Source organism: Buceros rhinoceros, unplaced genomic scaffold (genome assembly GCF_000710305.1).
Source record: "Buceros rhinoceros silvestris isolate BGI_N320 unplaced genomic scaffold, ASM71030v1 scaffold33412, whole genome shotgun sequence".
Classification (NCBI taxonomy): domain Eukaryota; kingdom Metazoa; phylum Chordata; class Aves; order Bucerotiformes; family Bucerotidae; genus Buceros; species Buceros rhinoceros.
In genome coordinates, this window is record NW_010397716.1 from 11,501 (window position 1) to 30,582 (window position 19,082).

The 19,082-nt window shown below is 36.9% G+C and overlaps 1 protein-coding gene across 2 annotated transcripts; it reads right to left on the bottom strand.

The window, feature by feature from the left end:
- Positions 1-1,136: 1,136 nt before the first annotated feature.
- On the bottom strand, positions 1,137-16,716 carry SEPT2 (septin 2). 2 transcript variants are annotated; one of them, XM_010146362.1, is made up of 11 exons: positions 16,680-16,716; positions 15,470-15,590; positions 12,211-12,297; positions 11,194-11,317; positions 8,369-8,503; positions 7,963-8,080; positions 6,561-6,662; positions 6,108-6,253; positions 5,354-5,437; positions 2,956-3,013; positions 1,137-1,249 (listed from the first exon to the last, which is right to left on the bottom strand). In XM_010146362.1, exons 1-11 carry the CDS (start codon positions 16,686-16,688, stop codon positions 1,145-1,147), a joined length of 1,089 nt encoding a protein of 362 aa, XP_010144664.1. In that variant the 5' UTR covers positions 16,689-16,716; the 3' UTR covers positions 1,137-1,144. The 2 variants fall into 2 exon arrangements, with proteins under 2 accessions (XP_010144664.1, XP_010144665.1); XM_010146363.1 differs by having other exon boundaries at positions 11,194-11,315; positions 12,215-12,297; positions 16,680-16,688.
- Between the last annotated feature and the right edge of the window lie 2,366 nt (positions 16,717-19,082).

Consider the following 19,082-nt stretch of genomic DNA (forward strand, 5'->3'; position numbering starts at 1 on the left):
AATTACATAATTTCTCATGCATTTGAATATAGGAAACACTCATGCATAGAAAACTACTCTTTGGGGTTTACCTCATTTAACAACATCAGTATTATTCAAGTTTATTTGGCTACTGTAATGCCACAAAATAGCAGGATTGATTTGTGCTGATCTACAATAAACTCTTAAAAATTATCTGCAATAAAGAGGTTTGAGGCAAACAATAAAGGATACATGTGCCTCAAAGTTAAACCTGAAGGAAGTAATGCCTGCTATATAAAATACAGTATGCATCTTAAAGAGGCATTTTCTCTTCTTTTGTTAAGACACAAGGCAGAAGCCAAGGAAGTAACTTGCACTGAGCAGACAGAAAAAGGCCTGATGGTCTCACAGACACACACCTGTAAACACTGCAAAAAACGTAAAATTAACATTGCAGGAATCCTTAGTGAGGTGACTATTATATGCCACTGAACAAGGTATCACTGACAGCTGTTTATTTCTAAATGTAATACGAAGTTAAAAGCAGGGAGCTAATAAGCCATGTTAAAAAAATAATTATTATCTAATGCAGTATCAGGATAGAAAAGTTGCAGTCTATTTTGTATCCCTAATACAATGGGAAAAATGAAAATAAGGTCAACATAAGCATTACTAAACAAAGTCAAATGTGTGTAATATATAAAATATCTACTAACTACATCTTATGAAATATGTATCGCAAGAATGACCACAATGCATTAAACTCTAAAGGAAACTCCAAGCCACATATTGAGCAGAAGACATCCATTCTTGTATAACATCACCATGATTCAATTCCAGGTCTCCTTTCAGTCACTGTATAAATTAATCTAAAACCAAGAGAGAAGAATACAATTTAAGATCAGCTATCTTCTTACAGTTAGAAACCAGAAAGAACTGCACACATTTGAAAAGTCACAATGAAACAATGAATATATATACATATATACACACTAATGTTTAGTTTGGCTCCAAGCCATTTAACTTCACAAACATCAGTTAAACCTTAAAAATTGAAATTAAGATTAAAACCTATGCAAACCCATCTTGAAACATTTTTCCTATAACTTCTTAATATCAACCACAATGAATGGTTGAAAAGAAAAACCCTTTAAGTGGCTATTTGAACATCTTACCAAAGACTTTATACATGGTGTCCATGAACTGCACTGCTATCTGCTTCTCCACTTTGCATCTGCATCTGCATCTGTGCCTGCATTCTTGCAATCATCTCCTGCATGCGACGAAGCTGGAAAAGTAGCATAGAAGAATCCTGTAGCCTAATCTCACCACAGACTGTGATTCTTTACTGCCACCACACTAGTAATTATTTATATTAGAGAGGAAACACATATCTGTATTATCTTTATCTGATAGGTTACGATCTCAGGTTATGACATTGTCTACTGCTGCTCTTCATCCCTTAAGAGGCTGGAAATTTACCGACTGAAATAAGCAGGCTTTATTATTCTAATTTGGGATGAGATTTTCAAGCATCCCCAAATGGAAGCCTCTGCTTCCTCTGAAGTAAATGCATAAAAATGATGGTGCTGAACAAACACAGCTACTACAGCTTATCACAGAAGAAAAGCACCTTGTTTATGGCCCTCCAAACTACAGTCACTAAAAAAAAAATTCTCAGGATTACTTCCCAACTCCCTTGCAAGTTATGAATAGGTGGAAGCAAGTATTACAGGAAAAACCACCCAAGGAGACATAAGCATTATTAAAAATAGCTGAAGCTCAATTTTAGAGCATTACAACAGTTCAACACAGGGTAATCATGTAACTCTGCTACTAAGATTAATTCAGCAATGTTAAACAAGAGGAAAATTTTTCACAATGAGAAGAGCCAGTGCAATAATCTCCCCAGGGAAGTGGTGGATTCCCCAACACTGGGCACTTAAGAGTCAACTCGACAGGGTGCTGGACCATGTTGTCTAGACCGTGCTTTTTCCAAAAAGGTTGGACCAGATGACTTGAAGTCCCTTCCAACCTAGTGTTCTATGATTCTGTGATGTTGCACATACAGTACTTAATTAAACATGTGAAATGTTTATACTATTCTTTTTTCCTATTCCTTGAAACAGTGACTTTTCATTTTTACTCTAGTTATCTTTTGGGACTTAGAGTAGCCACTAAAACCACTAATAGAAGACTGTCTGCTTGTGCTAGGGCAGAACAAAAAGTCCATCTAACTTCGTCTTCTCTCCAACACTGGCTATTAGCAAATGCATGGAAGAGCCTAACAGCCAGGTGCACACACCCATTTTCTGATATATATTTCCTGATATATGCTCTCAAACTGTAGAAATTTGACAGTTCTGAATTAGTAGACTTCCATTCATCCTGTCATCTATGATTAGGTAAGCCCCTTACTCTATCCTTGCTCTCTATCATCTACTTCCCAACAAGAACATTAACTTCAGCTCCCCTTTTACAGGCCCTGCTTCAGATCGCCACTTCAGCCTTTCTGCCCACTTTTTGCTATTCACTGTACTTTTTCTAGTCTTAGCTACATCCTTTTTTGGCTAGGGGGACAATGGTAACGCTAGAGCTATGCATTACGGGTTTCTCATAGTGGCAGAATGAGAATTTCTGTATCACTCTATCCCTGACAATTTCTACCAATGTTTCCTCTTTTGCTGCAGAGATGAACTGACTTTTTCCTAACCTGTATTTGCTAACTTTGGAACCTTCACTCACGTGAGGATGGCCGTTCCTCCCCACACAACGTGCATTACCTGCATCGAGTATTTTACCAGATCCTACTTATTCCAATAGATCAGTATCCTGAAACTTCTCTATGCATCTTCACATTCCATTTTGTTCCTGCACCTTGAATAACTTTATATTAGCAATTTCTTTCTCCTTTAAAAATTGCCATGTCATTCGACTTAAAGTAGTGATACAGTCATTAGAGAACATCCCAAGAGTAGAGAGTTGTCATCTTACTTCAGCTTCTTTTTCCAGCAGAATCTGATCTTTATTTACTTCTTCATCTTCTATTTTCCTAAAATGAGATTAGTATTGTTCAATAACATAAATACATTCTCAATTTTGAACTTCCACAGAATGCTTTGTTGACAAAAACCAAGGCTCTTAGAATGCTTCAGTTTCATAATACAAAGTTCACTGTAACATGTTCCCCACGTGACTGCAATTAATGATTTTAAATTGTCTTTAACACATCTATTTATCCCTTACTCCTTCATAAAGTTGTACCCAGAAAAAGTACGAACTTCCAAACCCATTCTAGCTATGACTTTAAAATATGACAAATTTTTGCCTGTAGGTATCAATAAAAAAAATGAACACAGTTACACAGTACTCCAGTATAACAATTTACCTGAGCATAACATTATCTTAACTGATTGCAATTTGAGTACGACACAGATATAGCAAATTCAGAATACTGCAAACACATACTCAATTCTCTCTTTCCTCAGTGCAATAAATCAGTACAACTAAATCAAAGTAAGTTTAAGATAATGCTGCACAAGATGTTAACAAAAATATGGAAGCAGCTTGTAAAATAACAAGTGCTCTAAGGAATTCTGTATCTGGAAACCTGGCTACCTCCATGCAGAATCTTCCTTTGATGTAGTCCTATCCCATCTCTAACTTCATGAACCATGTTGCTCATAAGAAAAAGCACAGAAGTAACACATCCACTGTACATATCTGGAATCCCTCCAGTTGGAGGAACTCTTTATTCTTCACTCCACTTAATTTTTGTAGTATAGCCACTTTTTTTTTGCAAGTCCAAAAGATTTCTTTTGTATAATGTGTTAAAGTATAGTACCAACATTGATTACTCTTGTCAAAATTAAGCAAATGCTTTCAACCAGTTTGTCAACAAACTCTTGCTTAATTGGGACATTCTAGTTCACACTGAAAAACCGAACATAAAGAGTACTTTTATGTACTGTATTTTCACGATTACCTACATTTTGCTAACAGATTTCTCCTGTCCTGTGTTGCAACGGGGAAGATCTGCTAACAGATCTAATCATGCAAGTGCCATCAAAAGTGCAGAGCAAACTGACACTTGTTAAAGGTTAACAGAGAAAAGGATTGTCAAAGAATCCTGTGCCCCAAAGTCTCTAAGAGCACTAGTGAATACAGTCAACAAGCACTAATTGCCAAGCACTGCCAGTGGGGTGGGTGCAAGTTTGAAATTAATCCATATGCAAACTATCCTCACTTTTAGTAAACCTAGCTAAATTCTAGCATCACTTCATGAACGTGAAAACAAAGATAAATGGGCTACTTAACTAGACAAGATACAAAACGATAGTTTAGTTCCACAAAGAAAGATACCCCAACTTAACGGCAACTTACTGTCACAAGTCCTTGGCAAAGGCAACTTTAAATCCTCTAAAAATTGGTAAACATTATTTTAAATCTGGATGACCATTACTTCTAAGACCTCTGTACCTATCTGTTGGATAACAGGCGCCAGAATTTGGCAAAAATATTTTTTTTTAGCTTGATCTGCAGAAGACAGGATTTAAAAGTCAGGGGAGAAAACCACGTCATCTTGCCTGAAGCAAAAAGTGGCCAATGTCTGGGCAGAGACAAACTCCTGTTCCTGAAAACTGACTGGGCACGTGCAAAACCTATGTCAACAGCCTGATGAAAACAGCTTCTCAAAACATATCAAACCTACTGAAATGTGCAATTATGAAACCCTCTAGGGGTTGAAATAAAAGCAGAAACCAAAAAATCTAAACCAGGAAATACCAGTTTTCACCATGAACTCACAAACTCAACTTTACAAACCCTGCTATTTTAGTTAATGGGGTGTTCTGGCTGTCTCTCTTACCAGAGAAACAGGTGCCCTACCCACACAGCTCAAAATAGGATTGAAAGACATTACCCTGTGACTGCTATGCAAAGAAAATTATTAATGTATACCATGTTTAGTGAAGTGCTGCAGAAAGACTTGAGCTTCTCTTTTTAAATACACAGTCCAAATACTCTATTAATTAATTCTGGAAAAAAAAGCCAATCCAAACTTCTTTTAACATATCACCACTGCAGGTTTAAGACCACATTTATCAGACATCTGCCTACTTTTTTATCTCAAACATTCCAGTCCAACTGTGTTCAAGCTTTGAAAAAAAGCAGAGATCTAACTATATCTTTTAATGTCACAACTATATCTTCAGATTTACCAAATTATTTTTCTTACACTCAGTGTTGCTGATCAAGTGAACTTGGCACCAGCTGGAGCTACAGAGCTGTCCATGCTACCAAATCTTAGCACTGAAATGGTAGGAGAGACAGAGAGAGACCAAAAAATAAATTCAGAAGAGGAAGAAACAGCATGTAACTCTAAGCTAACAACCTGCCACCTCGTTTGAGCCTCTCAGAGCGGAAGTTCTCATAGTGGAGATCCTGGGTCACCTCCTGAAGATCTTGCATATGTGTGCTGAAAGAAGAAAAATAATTAAAAGGTAAAACATACCTGCGTCTCATCAGCTTGTTTATCCAGCTCTCGCATTCATCATTGCATTGGGTCAATGTGTTCAGCATGTACACCCATTTAATATGCTAATTTAAAAGCTAATTTAAGTTAAATTGGTGCAACAGAAGACACACAGAGAGACCACCTCATACCCTGAGGAAACCCTGACATAAGCTGTCCTCCTGGGTGAGGCATTTGATGAAGCACTACTAGGCAGGGGAAGCAGAGTAGCAAAGCCTGAAAAAAAAAAATCAACCAATGGACTTTGGATGTCTAATCTTTTGCAGATATATATCTACACATAGATATATTTAAATAAGCATAAGGGAAGAAGCAACCTCGTTTATGTTCTGGGATCTGAACAGCAATACAGCACTGTGTTTAGCAAAAGAATTAGACAAGAGATTATTTTCACAGAATCGCTAATTCAGATAGGAAAGAACCTACAGAGCCTATGTGGTCCAATCTCTTCCTAGGCCAGCAATGTCAAGGCTGCTCATGGCCTTCTCCACACAAATTCTGGTTGCCTCCAAGGATCACACAAAAAACTCCAAACCCCCAATACAGCACCTGAATTATATTCCTGGTGATTGTTTTTTTGAAATTACCATGTAACTAGAATTTTCTAACTTACATTAACATGGTCCTCAGCTTCAGGAAGTCATTGTGTTCTGGATTCTCCACTTCAACTACACCCCACGGGTAGAGTCGACCTCTAACTTTTTTACCTTTGGCTTCAATGAGTTGATTGGATCCCACTACACAAAATGGAATGCTGGCCTGAAAGTTAAAAATACAAAAATTACTAATGATGAGCTAAAACAAACAACTCCAAGAACACTGCTCGTTCTCTCAGCGCTGCATATTATAGTAGTAAGTTCATAATGCTTTTAGTTTGAAGGGGTAAAAAAAAAAAAAAGTAATTATTACCATCTTTTTGCAGACAGGGAAGCCTAGACACCCAGACACAATGACTCATTCCAGGTCTCACTCCAGTCACGGTACTTACCGTGTTCTAAAGCCCTCTGAGCAGTCCGAAAACATACAGTATATTATCTACATATATAACCTGTGAAGTCAGGCATACCTTCAGGAGTCTGGTCTGCTCTTTAAAATCTTCATCCTCATCTGATTCAGCATCAGGCAGGTGATAAATCTTGATGCCATGCTGTTCTATTTCATCCAGAATCTGAGATTTATAATATAAGAAATTGAGATAATATACATGTAAAGTCAGTACTTTTAATTCTTAAATTAAAATTATTTAATCAGTTATACACAGTCTCTTGAGAAATTTGAGCCTATCTTACTGATCCAAATTACGCAGCAAGTATTTGCTTTTAAACACCATATGTCTTCATGATATTCAACAACTACTTGCCACAGACTTGCAGACAACAGTGTTCAAGTAAACACTGTCCCTTGTGGATTACTAATAAGAAATTGAACTTTTTTTTAAACCTTTGCCTTTTTTTTTTTTATTATAAAGCATTGACTTAGCAGAAGTCATAATTGCTTTGAACAGCCTAAAACTCCTTGCTCTTGCCTCTGAATTACTATTTGGAGCATAAGGGTGGGAGTGTTTAAAAAAACTAACTGAGCTACAGACGTGAAAAATAGGTTTTTTAGTTTTTCAATCTTCATGTCTACTAAGAAAGGCATCTGCAGCTGGGATCCATTTGCTACAAACCCAAATTCTGCTTAAAAAAATATATATTTCTGTAGAATTCTAGCACAATACGCGCATCAAACTAAAGTATACTCCTCTATTTTTAATGTAAGTTGGGTAAGATAAGGATTTTCAGAACACCTGAAAAAAAAAAAACAGATAAAGTTTGAAATATAACAGCTAAAAAAGATCAAGTGTGTCTTCTGGAAAGTTAATTCTAACACTTCTTTCTAAATTTCATAGTTGTTATTAATTCATGGTGTTTTGTTGCATTTTTTACCCCCTCAGCAAATATAGCACCAAGTCCTGCACGACTGTATGTGTCTTGCCTATGGAATTAAAAAATGGAATGTAATAGAAAAGAGTGACATAGTGGAAGAAAAACAATCCCAAAATCAGAAAAATCTCTGAAAACCCTATTTTTCAATCATCAGAATCCTGGTTGGGTAAAAAGCCCATACATATTATAGATGCAGATACCGTCTCTGCTTTGTACCTGATTAAACAGGTAAGGGAACAATTATCTTTAGTAAATACATTTAAATATTTTCCTAAAGTTTCAAAATTCACTCAATGTAATTCTAAATGTAGCCAATCTCCCATTTCACAGGCAACATTTTAAGGACAATTTCTCAGTTAAATACAGAATAAAGAATTTAGACGGTATCAAACTACATATTAAATAATGTTACATTGTGCACGAGATTATATTTTTCTTAGCCAGGACAGAGGAAAGGCATTCTCACTCAACCTTCTCTTCAACAACCATGCTGCTATAACCAAAGTACAACAGTTTTCAGCAAGCTAGAAAAATACTTACCCTTTTCTTTAGTCTTTCTCGCTCTTTCAGAGATAGCGTATCAGCTTTTGCAATCACTGGTACAATATTTACTTTGTTGTGTATGGCCTTCATAAACTCAACATCCAGAGGCTTAAGACTAAAATTAAAATATGGAAAAATTTCAATCTAAATTACCCAAAGACTTAAGACTAACATTAAAATAGAGAAGTTTAATTTCTTTTTAATCTAAATTACCAATTTGTTTTCACACCAATACAGATCTCTCTTCTTCCACATAGAGAAAGAGCACACACAGTTAACTCCAGCTGTTCCAGTACTTCCTTAAGTAATGGCAATCTGAATCTGAAAATCTTTGTCAACAGGCATAAACCAGCTCCTCAAATTAAAATAATTGAAACAATACAAAAGGCAGAGAAACACCTACCCATGACCAAACGGTGAAATGAAATAGAAGCAGCAATGAACCCGGTTATCTATGATATGCCTTCTGTTCAAGCCACTCTCATCATGCAGATATCGCTCAAACTGCTCATCAATGTAAGAGATGATGGTCTTAAAACTATAAAACAAATATGGATTCAAGAAATCACGGCTAATAATTTCAGTGATGCTTCAAAGGTAATAAGAAAACACTAAGACATTCTGCTGATGAACCAACCTGCTGATGGACAAAAATTAACTTACTGGTGCTGTAAGAGTAGAAGAGCAACAAATTTAAGAGTTTATTTGAATTCCAAAATAACAAACTACTATGCATATATTTTTTATATTAAGATAAAATAAACATACATATAACACGCATCTTCTACAGCAAATTTCTCTTGGGTTACTACTTCTCTTTTGACTAGTATCAATTACACCTCCTCAAGATAACTAAGCTTCTTGTTCCAAATTGTTTTAAAACCACGGAATGGTTTGGGTTGGAAGTGACCTCCAAAGATCATCTAGTCTATCCCTGCTGCCATGGGTGGGGACATCTAGAAGTACATCAGGTTGCTCAAACCCCCATCCAACCTTCCAGTGATGGGGCATCCTCAACTTCTCTAGGAAACCTGCCCCGGTATTTCATTAACATAATCATAAAAAAATTCCTTCCTTATGTCCAACCTAAATCTATCCTATTTCAGTTAATAACAGTTGCCCACTGCCCTGTTACTAAAGGCCCTGGTAATAAGTCTCTCCACCTTTCCCATGAGCCCCTTTTATATGTTGAAAGGCCTTAGCAAGGTCTCCCTGGAGCCTTCTCTTTGCTGAACAACTCCAACTCTCTCAGTCTTTCTTCACTGCTGTTTCAGCCCTTGGATCATTTTCACGGCCCTCTTCTGGACCTGTCCTAACAGGTCCATGTCCGTCTTGCACTGGGGGCTCCAGAGTGGGATGCAGGTATCACAAGAGCAGTGTAGAGTGGGAGAATCACCTCCCTCCACCTGCTGGCCATGCTCCTCTTAATGCAGACCAGGTTACAAATGGCTCTGGGAGATACAAGCACACATTGCCAGCTCACGTCCAATTGTTCGTCCACTAGTATTCCCAAATTCTTCTCTTCAGGACTGGTCTCAGCCCTTCCATCTCCCAGTCTGTATTGATTTTGAGGATTTCCCCAACCCCTGTGCAGGACTTCACTCCTGGCCTTGTTGAGGTCCATGAGGTTTCCACGGGCCCATTCCTCAAGCCTATCAAGGTCCCTCTGGATGGCATCTTTCCTTCCAGTGAATCAACTGCACCACTCAGCTTGGTATTATCTGCAAACTTGCTGAGGGTAGACCCAATTCAACTATGTCGTCGATCAACATATTAAATAGTATTGGTCCCACTACAGACTCTTGAGGGACACCACTCGTTACCAGTTTCCACTTAGACATTGCATCATTTTCCGTAACTCTTTGGACATAGCCAATTCCTTACCCATCTAACAGCTTATCTATCAAACACATACCTCTCCAATTTAGAGGAAAGAATGTTATGGAGGACCATAAGAAAGGCCTTACAGAAGTCCAGGTAGATGACATCAGTAGGTCTTCCTTTATCCACTCCACCAAAGACCACCAAATTATTCAGGCACAATTTGCCCTTGGTGAAGCCATACTGGCTGTGTCTAATCGCCTCCCTGTCTTCCATATGTTTCAACCTACCTTCCAAGAGGATTAGTTCTATGATCTTAGCAGACATGGATGAGAGGCTGACTGGTCAGTACTTACTATGATCCTCCTTTTAACCCTCTTTAAAAATACGCATGATGTTTCCCTTTTTCAGTCACTGGGGACTTTGCTTGACTGCCATGACTTTTGAAATTTGATGGAGAGTGGTTTGTCAATTACATCCACCATAGATAACCTGGGATGTATTTTGCTGGATGGACTTATGTATGTTCAAATTCTTCAGGTGGTCTCGAAACTGATCTTCACTTATTATGAGAGGACCTTTGTTTCCCTAGTCCCTCTCTTGAGGTTCACAGGCTTATCAGATGTGGGAAGAGGGATTACCATTGAAAACTGATCACCATTCATCTCAGGATTATTTCTTAGTACTTTTTATAATACAGATTTCTCAAAAAAACCGAACCAAACTCACAGATGATGAAAATGCACTTAAAACTGAAGCACAAAATCTGAGAGTGTACAAATCAATGTGGATGAGATCTAAAGGTGGACTTTTATTTGCACTGAAGATTAGATGAATTACTTTCTCAGAGTATTGTCAAATTTCTTCTGTTCCAGTGGTTCTACTGCTTTCTGACTATAAAAAAGTCAAGGTTATGGTTCCCTTAAAACTCCTCCAAACTGAAAAAAAATTAACTAAGAAAAAAAATATATCCACATCACAAAATTTATGTCAAGTTGTGTGGAAGTTATTGATGCCTCTTTATGTGTTTCTGAGTAACTCACAACACTTAAATTAATCTTTCTCAAAATTAGAAAACATGCTCATCTCTCCAGAAATCATACCTCAAATTCAGCACTTTGCATAACACACTGAAAAAGGGGAAGATAGTGACTTAACAGTATAATTCAGAATAGAAAAGTTTAAAAGAGCTAGGGCTGCCATGTGGGCCATCCTACTTTGAATTACAGAGTTATGCAGAATAATAAAATAGTTTCGGTTGGAAAGAACCTTTAAGATCAGAGTCCAGCCCGAAATACAGCCCCACTTTAGTTCCTTATTCCACCCCACGCACATTCCCTCACCCAAACAAATATGAAATGGACGACAGTCTTAATACATAGATCAATATATACTCTGTGTACATACCAGTCTCGACAATTGATAGCATCCCCATATCCTGGTGTATCTACAACTGTCAGACGCAGTTTCACACCCCTCTCTTCAATTTCAACTGTTGAGGCTTCAATTTGCACAGTGCGTTCAATCTTCTCTAAAAGACAATAAACTTGATCTTTCAGAATAGAGTTTATAAGACTATGTATTTTGAGATAAGCTCAAAAGATTAACTGTCAAATGCAACCATATAAAAATTAATTCATAAATTACCTTCAAAGGCCTCATAACAATAAGGCTCAGTACGTAAGTTCTTCAGATTTTGTTAGAAGAGTATATGAGATTTCATACTCTTCTTAAATATAATGCAGAAACTAAGGCAAAAGGGACTAAGAAAAAACCATACGTTATCAGCAATTTGGAGAACAAAACTAAATTATATGTAATGGATTTTTTCCTAAGGTGAAAGTGATAAGTAATTGTCAACTAACATAAATTATCAAAGAAAGTCATTCAACAAGTAGCAAAGAGAAGAAAAAAATACCATCTTTTGTTACAATTTTCTCTTTCATTGGATTAATTGTATGGCTTGGTTAACAGAATGAAAAAGGGAAAAGGGATGTAGAAGGAAAGGCTATAAAGTTCACATTCACCAAGTATCGACCCAAATCAAAGGAATTAAATTGCAAGTTCAAGCAGGCATAAACTATGCATGTGTTTAGAACTGCAACAGATTAAAAATTAAAGAAAGTTTTCCACTATTTTAGATTATTATTTATCTTACTGTGATATGATGACTTTTTTTTTTAAGCAAAAGAAGGTATTAACTTTCTAGGTGCCAATCTGAATATACTGGAAGACTAAACAAAGACCCCATATGCACCCTGGTTACAGAAGGAAACAACTCTATCAAACAGTTCAAGCATCAGGAAATACAACAGAAATTATTACAGCTAGAAATCAATACTGGCTATGACTAAAATCCAAAGGTAAAAGCATCAACTCTAAAAAACATCAAGAACAGAGAAACTAGAACAAAGGTATGTTTACCAGCAGCTCCTGGGATTATCCTTTCTGGGTAGAGATCTGTCAAGAAGAGGCTGTTTATTAACGTCGATTTTCCCAAACCAGATTCACCTGTCGTTCAATTTAAAGATAAATTCAACATATTTACAGAAATAATTTTAACTGTATCCAGACAATGTGATCAGAATATGTATTTTTCATGTTTATATTTTCAGCTTATAATTTTGTATTAGAAGAGTTTGCACAAAAAGGTTCAGTAACAATTTTTACATCCCAGCTTTATAATACACTCTCAGAGCTTTCACTGATTATTTGTAATTAAATCTGCTAGTCATGTGATCAATTTAGACTTAAAACTTCCTATTTCATATCTCCTGATTTTTTAAGGCATGCTTTTCTGTTATCATTCCAGAATGTGAAAGATCATACACAATGAGAAGCTAGATCCTGCCTATACTATTATCATCAATTTAAACAACGAAAAAGGCATTGCTTAACTTCTGCACAGTCAGCTACCATGAAGTCACTTCTTTCTGCTTTTTCTGCTAATATGGCAAACAAGAATACAAGGGAAGAGAAATATGACATAGCCACTGAGCAGACACACAGAGCAATTTTTTTTCACTGATAAAACTGGGAATTGCCAAAGTTTTCCATAAATATATTTTTGTTCTAGCGCTACTGACTGAGCCATGAGGAAAGTTCAAAGGCCAACTAATTAGCTAAAGATCGAGATCTTAATCAGAACAAACGTTCACAGTGCTCAGTACATGAATTCAGTGAACAAATCCTTTTCTAGAATTTTGCATTTATTTCAGGTGTTGATAGGATCACTTAAAAAAGAAATTAGATGTTAAAGATTATGGGCTGTATGACACCCCTAGTAAAACAAATTACTCCACAATAGGAGTCTGACAAAACTACCTGAACAAAAAGAGGTGGAATTATTTTTTAAATAAAGATTTGAATAGGAGCTTAGTTTTTAATGCCTTATAGAATGCGTATCTCAAGATCGGATTTTATCAGTGCAGCTTTCACCAGGTAGAGAAACATGAAGCCACAGTAATATGATGCCAGTCACACAGCATCATTTCAGCAAACCAAAATAAGTACAATTTTAACCAGTGGCACATTCCATACTTTCAATCTGGGTAAATATTATATGCAAAACAAATCAGTTTTCATAGTCAAGGATTAAGGAAAATCATAGTTATTCTAATTACTGGCCACAGTAGTTACAATTTAGTATCTCTCAAGTGAAGTAATTATTTAGATGTAGTCGTAGCTTAATAATGAGAACAAACATGAAATTGTTAATAAATACAGGTGGATGAAATTTCTTTGGAAGCAGCATAGCAAAGCAGCCAAATTGTTATAAACCTCAAGTCACGTATTCACAAACTACAAAATAAACAACAGCAGGAAAAAAACAATGCAAAGAAAAATCATTGATTAGGACTCCGTCAGTACAGATAGCTTTTAAAGAAACATTCTCCTACTCAGAAATTAAGAAGCATGGCAATTTAATAAAGATTAATATTTCAATACATGCATTGTGATATTGTGATACAGCTCACAAGAGAACACACTTGAACCCCATGCATATTTCAAGAGAAAAAATTTGCATTCCAAACCGTTGAAATAATCAACAATTTAAAGCAGTTTATTTTATCTTACATTGACTGCCTCCCTCTGCTAGTCAATCTTAAAATATCACACCAAATTTTCAATGAAATTATTTTTCTCCAAGTTCTTTTCCTATAGTTTTCATTTTAACCTTAGAACACTAGCAGGCAACAACTCTGAAGTTACATTTTACCCTGAGACACGAGTGGGATTAATTGCCTGTTACTCTGCCATTTTCACCATTTTCTATTATACAAGAGGCTAGAAACAACTATTTGGTCTACATATTTTTACACAGCTTTCTGCAAGAACTATTTCACGTAGAACTATTTGCAATTAATCTCAAAGAGATATGGAAATTAAATTTCACTGCAGCAGAGAAAGAGCAGCTTTTGTTTCTCAGAACTGTTCAGATTTTTAGGATCACTGAACTACAGTTCTGGAGAGTTACAGTAGATACTACAATGTGAAACATCTGCTTATAGTTTGGCTTTACCTGTAGATTTTATAAGATATCTATTATATTTTCCAAAGCAAATCCAGTGTTTACTATAAACATTAAACAACTACAATAAAATTCTAGGAAGACAAAAATAACAGCCAACACTGTCCAACACTGAACTACAAAAGACAGAAAGAGGATAAAAGCAACACTAAGGCTGTCATTTGGCAAAACTAAGGAAAGGTTTGAGGATAGACTCTTCCTGTAACTACTGGAATACAAATCAGTTAAGAACTTAAACACCTTATTTCATGTACCTCATTATCTCTCCTGCTCATTTTCACTATGGACAAATCTAACACTCAAATGTGATTTACGCCAGGTAAAGAACCTAATTCTATTAGGGTATTCCTTGCAAAAGCCTATTTTAAAAGAAATAATTACAGACATCAAACATCAAAACTCTTAAGTTACAGCTTGCAAGCAGGATGACCAGGAGAGATATAGAAGAAGCCCAAGTCTGATTTGGGAGCTACTTAATTTGCAAAAATAACATTGACTTCTCAGAGGATCAGGCTATTTCCACAGACACACAAGATTTTTCCTTCCATTCCAGATACCAACACAAATTTTGAATGAAGTAACAAATAAAATTAAACTTTAAATTATAACTGCTAACAGAAAATCAAGATCAACTTAAAAACTAATAGCTCACTTCAAAATCAACTAATCCATTTCTCATTCTTCTCTTACAACAGTATCTAGAAGGGGTAGAAAGACCAGAGTTTGGATTCTTTAGAACTACAGAAGCATAAGTAACATTTTAAATAAACGGTCTCCTTATTCACTTCATCAAGACACTCAAGCAAACAAAGACTGCATTCAAATCCAAAACCAGTTTTAAACTATATTTTAAATTGAATGTTTGAATCCTGTAAGGCAGGATAGAAGGAAGGATGTAATGATCACTAGAGTGCACAACAGAATTTCTTTACTTCACCCACAAACTTATTAATGTATTCAAACATGGTTTATAGTGTGGAAGACAACTGCTGCGTGAATCTATAAACTACAAAAGAAAGTTAAATGCTGCAGTACAGAAGAGTTTTCTGATGTAAGCTGAAGCCTTACAAAAGTGAAATTAACATTCATTTTAATTCCAAATTCCCTGTGAGAAATAATAGTTTTGAGAAAGACTATAAAACGTTTCCTTACCAACCACCATAAGAGTAAATTCGAACCCCTTTTTCACAGACTTCCGATGAACCTGATTGGGAAGGTTTGCAAATCCAACATAGCCAGGGGTTTCTGGGTTGGTAAATTGAGCAGGCTGTTGCTAAAAACAAAATAAGACCACAGTAAGCAATCACTCAAGACATACTTGTTTGTATAACTGCTTTCCTCAGTTACTTCAAATTATTTGAAGCTACAGGGCATACACAGAGAAAAAAGTAGTAGGTATTCCTACTACTCAGCAGTTTCACAATGACATATAGAACAACTGCATTCACCTAGAGTTTAAAAAAAAAAAAAGTTTAATTTGTTCAGCTATCCAGCCAAGATCACCTTAAGTAAAAGCAAAACAAAATCCCAAAGATTTATTTATTCAAGTACAAAGTGCATTTACTAATCACACGCTTTTTAAAAGGTATCTTCATACACATTTGAAATAAAAAGCTCGTATCCAGTGTTTATAGTCTTATAAAATAAAAAGCCATTTCTAATCTGTTTTCAGCACACCCAAATGAAAAACCTGAACAACTAGTAAAGTGATAGCTATCTGCTGGAAGTCCTCTTTAGAGATCTCTTTCAAAGGGGAAGTGGGGTGGATTTACACAAATACTGCAGAGAGGTCTTTAGATCTATTCGTTTCCCTCTTCAAACACATTTCTCAAGTACCCTTTATAATTCATTTCACTCCAGTAAGCTAACATAGATGTTTCACCTATCATACCAAATGCAAGGCTCAAGAATTAGATGAATACAAGCACATCAATAATAAGTTATCACACTGATTATGAAGGATTTTACTAGATCATTTGACTCTATTAATAAATGAAGAAAACTAAGAACATTGTTTTCTTAAATGACTCCTACTCAAAACACAGTAGCAGAATGGAAGTTTCAATGAAAATGCACCAGGGAGCTTGTATGCAACTCCATGACCAAAATGAAATCATTCCAAGAGTATTAGTTAACTGCAGAGGTTTATACTTGTAGGACACTACTTTAATATATGATTTACATCATTTGATCTTTCAATACTATGTCTTCTAAATGTGAATTCTATCTTATTTATTACCCATAAATTCAGCACACATATTCAACATCAAACACGATGCAAGTTACAGACTGTACCCTTCTAGATTAATACTTAAATTATCTGTTTCACATTGTTACATTAAGACTGAAATGTTATTCTTACCTTGGACATTTTTATGGAAGGTCAGGAACAAATCTAGAAAAAGAACAAAGTTTTTCAGCTCATTGAAAATCATACAAGAAAACAAATTCAAAACAATGTAATATCCATTGTTGCACACTAAACCTAAAAACGATCATTCTTGATTGGCTGTCCAGATTTTGAAATTGTGTCAATTGCTTCAGAGTACAAGTATTTGACTCTTCCGTACTAACAAGCGGCAGAATTTTCAGCAACTATTGTTCCTATTAGCATCATTGGACACTAAATTCAAGCAAGATGAATGTGGGGTGCTAAAAGCACTAGATGTATGACAAACCATTTTGATGTCTAAAAAAGAAAAGTTCCTATCTTCTCCGGAAACTAACCAAACCAAACACACTGCTTAAAGACATCTTAGTATTTACAGGAAACACTTTTTTCACAGCTGAAAAAACCCAACTCATCTGTATTATTTATTCTTTTAAAGCCTCCTTCCCCTCAACACTTCCTTTCATGCTAGAGTATTCTGTAAGGAGCTCAGAGCTTCAAAATGAAACATTTTCTCCTCTCATCTTGATGCTTGCAAACTCAAGCAATTTTAACTTCTGCAGCTGCATCACTTTGAGACACAAAGCAGACGGGAAAAAAAAATCATCTAACAATTGTATGCAATGAAGTCTCATGACAAAGTCCTGACAACACAAGAGAACTATCACGGTAACTTGCACGAGTTCAAGAGATCATATAATTTACTATGGCAATATAAATCGGCAGCATATGCTGGATCTCCAATCACCAGTTCCAATCTCTTCCCTAGCTTGCCCTCTATCCAAAAAGTATCTGTTTCCACTCAGAAAGCTGTCACCTCTTATCTACCTAGCTCACTCCCACTTTCATTATACATATTTTTAATTACTACCATCTGATTCTTTTCCAAAATCTTCCACGAAGATTTTCATCAATGAGTCCACTTCACATGAAATGACACCAAACTGCTTCAATGTATGCCTTCAGTTCCTCCCAACCAAAAGCCATCTTTAAGTTGAAGCAAACTGCTCAGTGTCAGATGGACAGGAGCCCAACCTCTTTTACCCTAGACAGAAAGCAAAATTCTTTTTAAGCTAGTGAAGATTTCCTGCTGCTATGGCATTTGCTTCTGAAAGCTATTGTATTTGTGTATATATAGAGCAGTGCAACCTTCTTTAGGTTTATTAAGATGCAATTTTATAGCTCACCATGATTACTTCATTGCCATGCTGCCTCCCCCCACGCCCATAAGGAGAAGTCAGTTCTGAGGAAGGTTTTTTGATGATGGGAGGGACAGACTCAAGATGCTAGACACTGAAGCAGTTTGGTGGTGTTTCACATGAAGCTGATCTTACTGTCAGAAATCTCGCATCCTGATTACACACACAGAATAAAAACTGGATAACATGCTTCCCAAGTGAAATTTCATGCTAAAAATAAAACCCAGTATCTGCAATGTCTGATTTCAGTCAATAAGCTGCCCTATGATCTATGAAGTATTCAGCTTCTGAAGACATTATCTGTGAGACTTATATCATCATGCAAGATTGTTCTGGTAGCAACTCTTCCTTCCAAGGGTGTATCCTGCTGAGCGATGTCATTGATCCCTGCTTAACCATTCGCCATGAGAGATTTTCCATACGAAACAAAACTAGATCCTGCTAGAATACAGAACATTCTTTCAATTCACAAGGTTTGTCTGACAACTATTTCTCAGAGGCAGGCTAAGAGTGGAGGAAAGTTTCTCACAGCTACCCAGAAAGAAAGGACGGATATGCAGATGGCTGCAGTTACATTACATTATCACATATGGACCAAGCACAGAAATATTTCATGAAATATCTTTTCCACAGCATTCCCCTCAGGGCAGCAGCTGAGCATTCCCGCACAAGCAAGAGCATGCAGACTCGGAGCAGTTCAGATTTTCCTCTGGAGCTGGTCGATCATGTTCCTTACCCTCCGGTTTGAACAACCCGGCTAGAGTTTTCTACGAGAGCGTCATATTAAGCGTTGCGTGCAAACGGCACCTCACCCGCCACGGCGAGAGGGAACGGCTTCTCCGAGGCCCTTCCGCGGGCGGGTACGACCCATGCGACCACCGGGCCTAGCGCTTGGCGGAGGCAGGCTAGGCGCTGTCTAGCCTTTCCAAGACCCCAAGCAGATGGCGGCTCCAAAGCTGGCGCCGCCGACCGCAGCCCCGCCCCGCTAACCCCCATCGGCCCGCTTCCTCCTCACCAGCATCTCACTAGCACCCCGCCCGGCCGCCCTACCGCCTTCCCCCAGTCCCTTCCTCCCTTAGTCTCCGCTCGACGAGCACGTCCCGCAGGTGCGCCCAAAAGAGCTTCTCGGAGAGCCGTGGAAGGGGCTGTCCTTTACCGCCCCACGCAGAGAAGGGCC

Bases quoted from the DNA above. Each gene is read 5' to 3' on its own strand.
- SEPT2 (XM_010146362.1), bottom strand. The intron at 6,254-6,560 runs GTATGCCTGACT...TTTAACTTTCAG, and splicing joins AGCAGACCAGACTCCTGAAG to GCCAGCATTCCATTTTGTGT. The intron at 5,438-6,107 runs GTAAGTTAGAAA...TTCTTCTTTCAG, and splicing joins AAGCTGAGGACCATGTTAAT to CACACATATGCAAGATCTTC.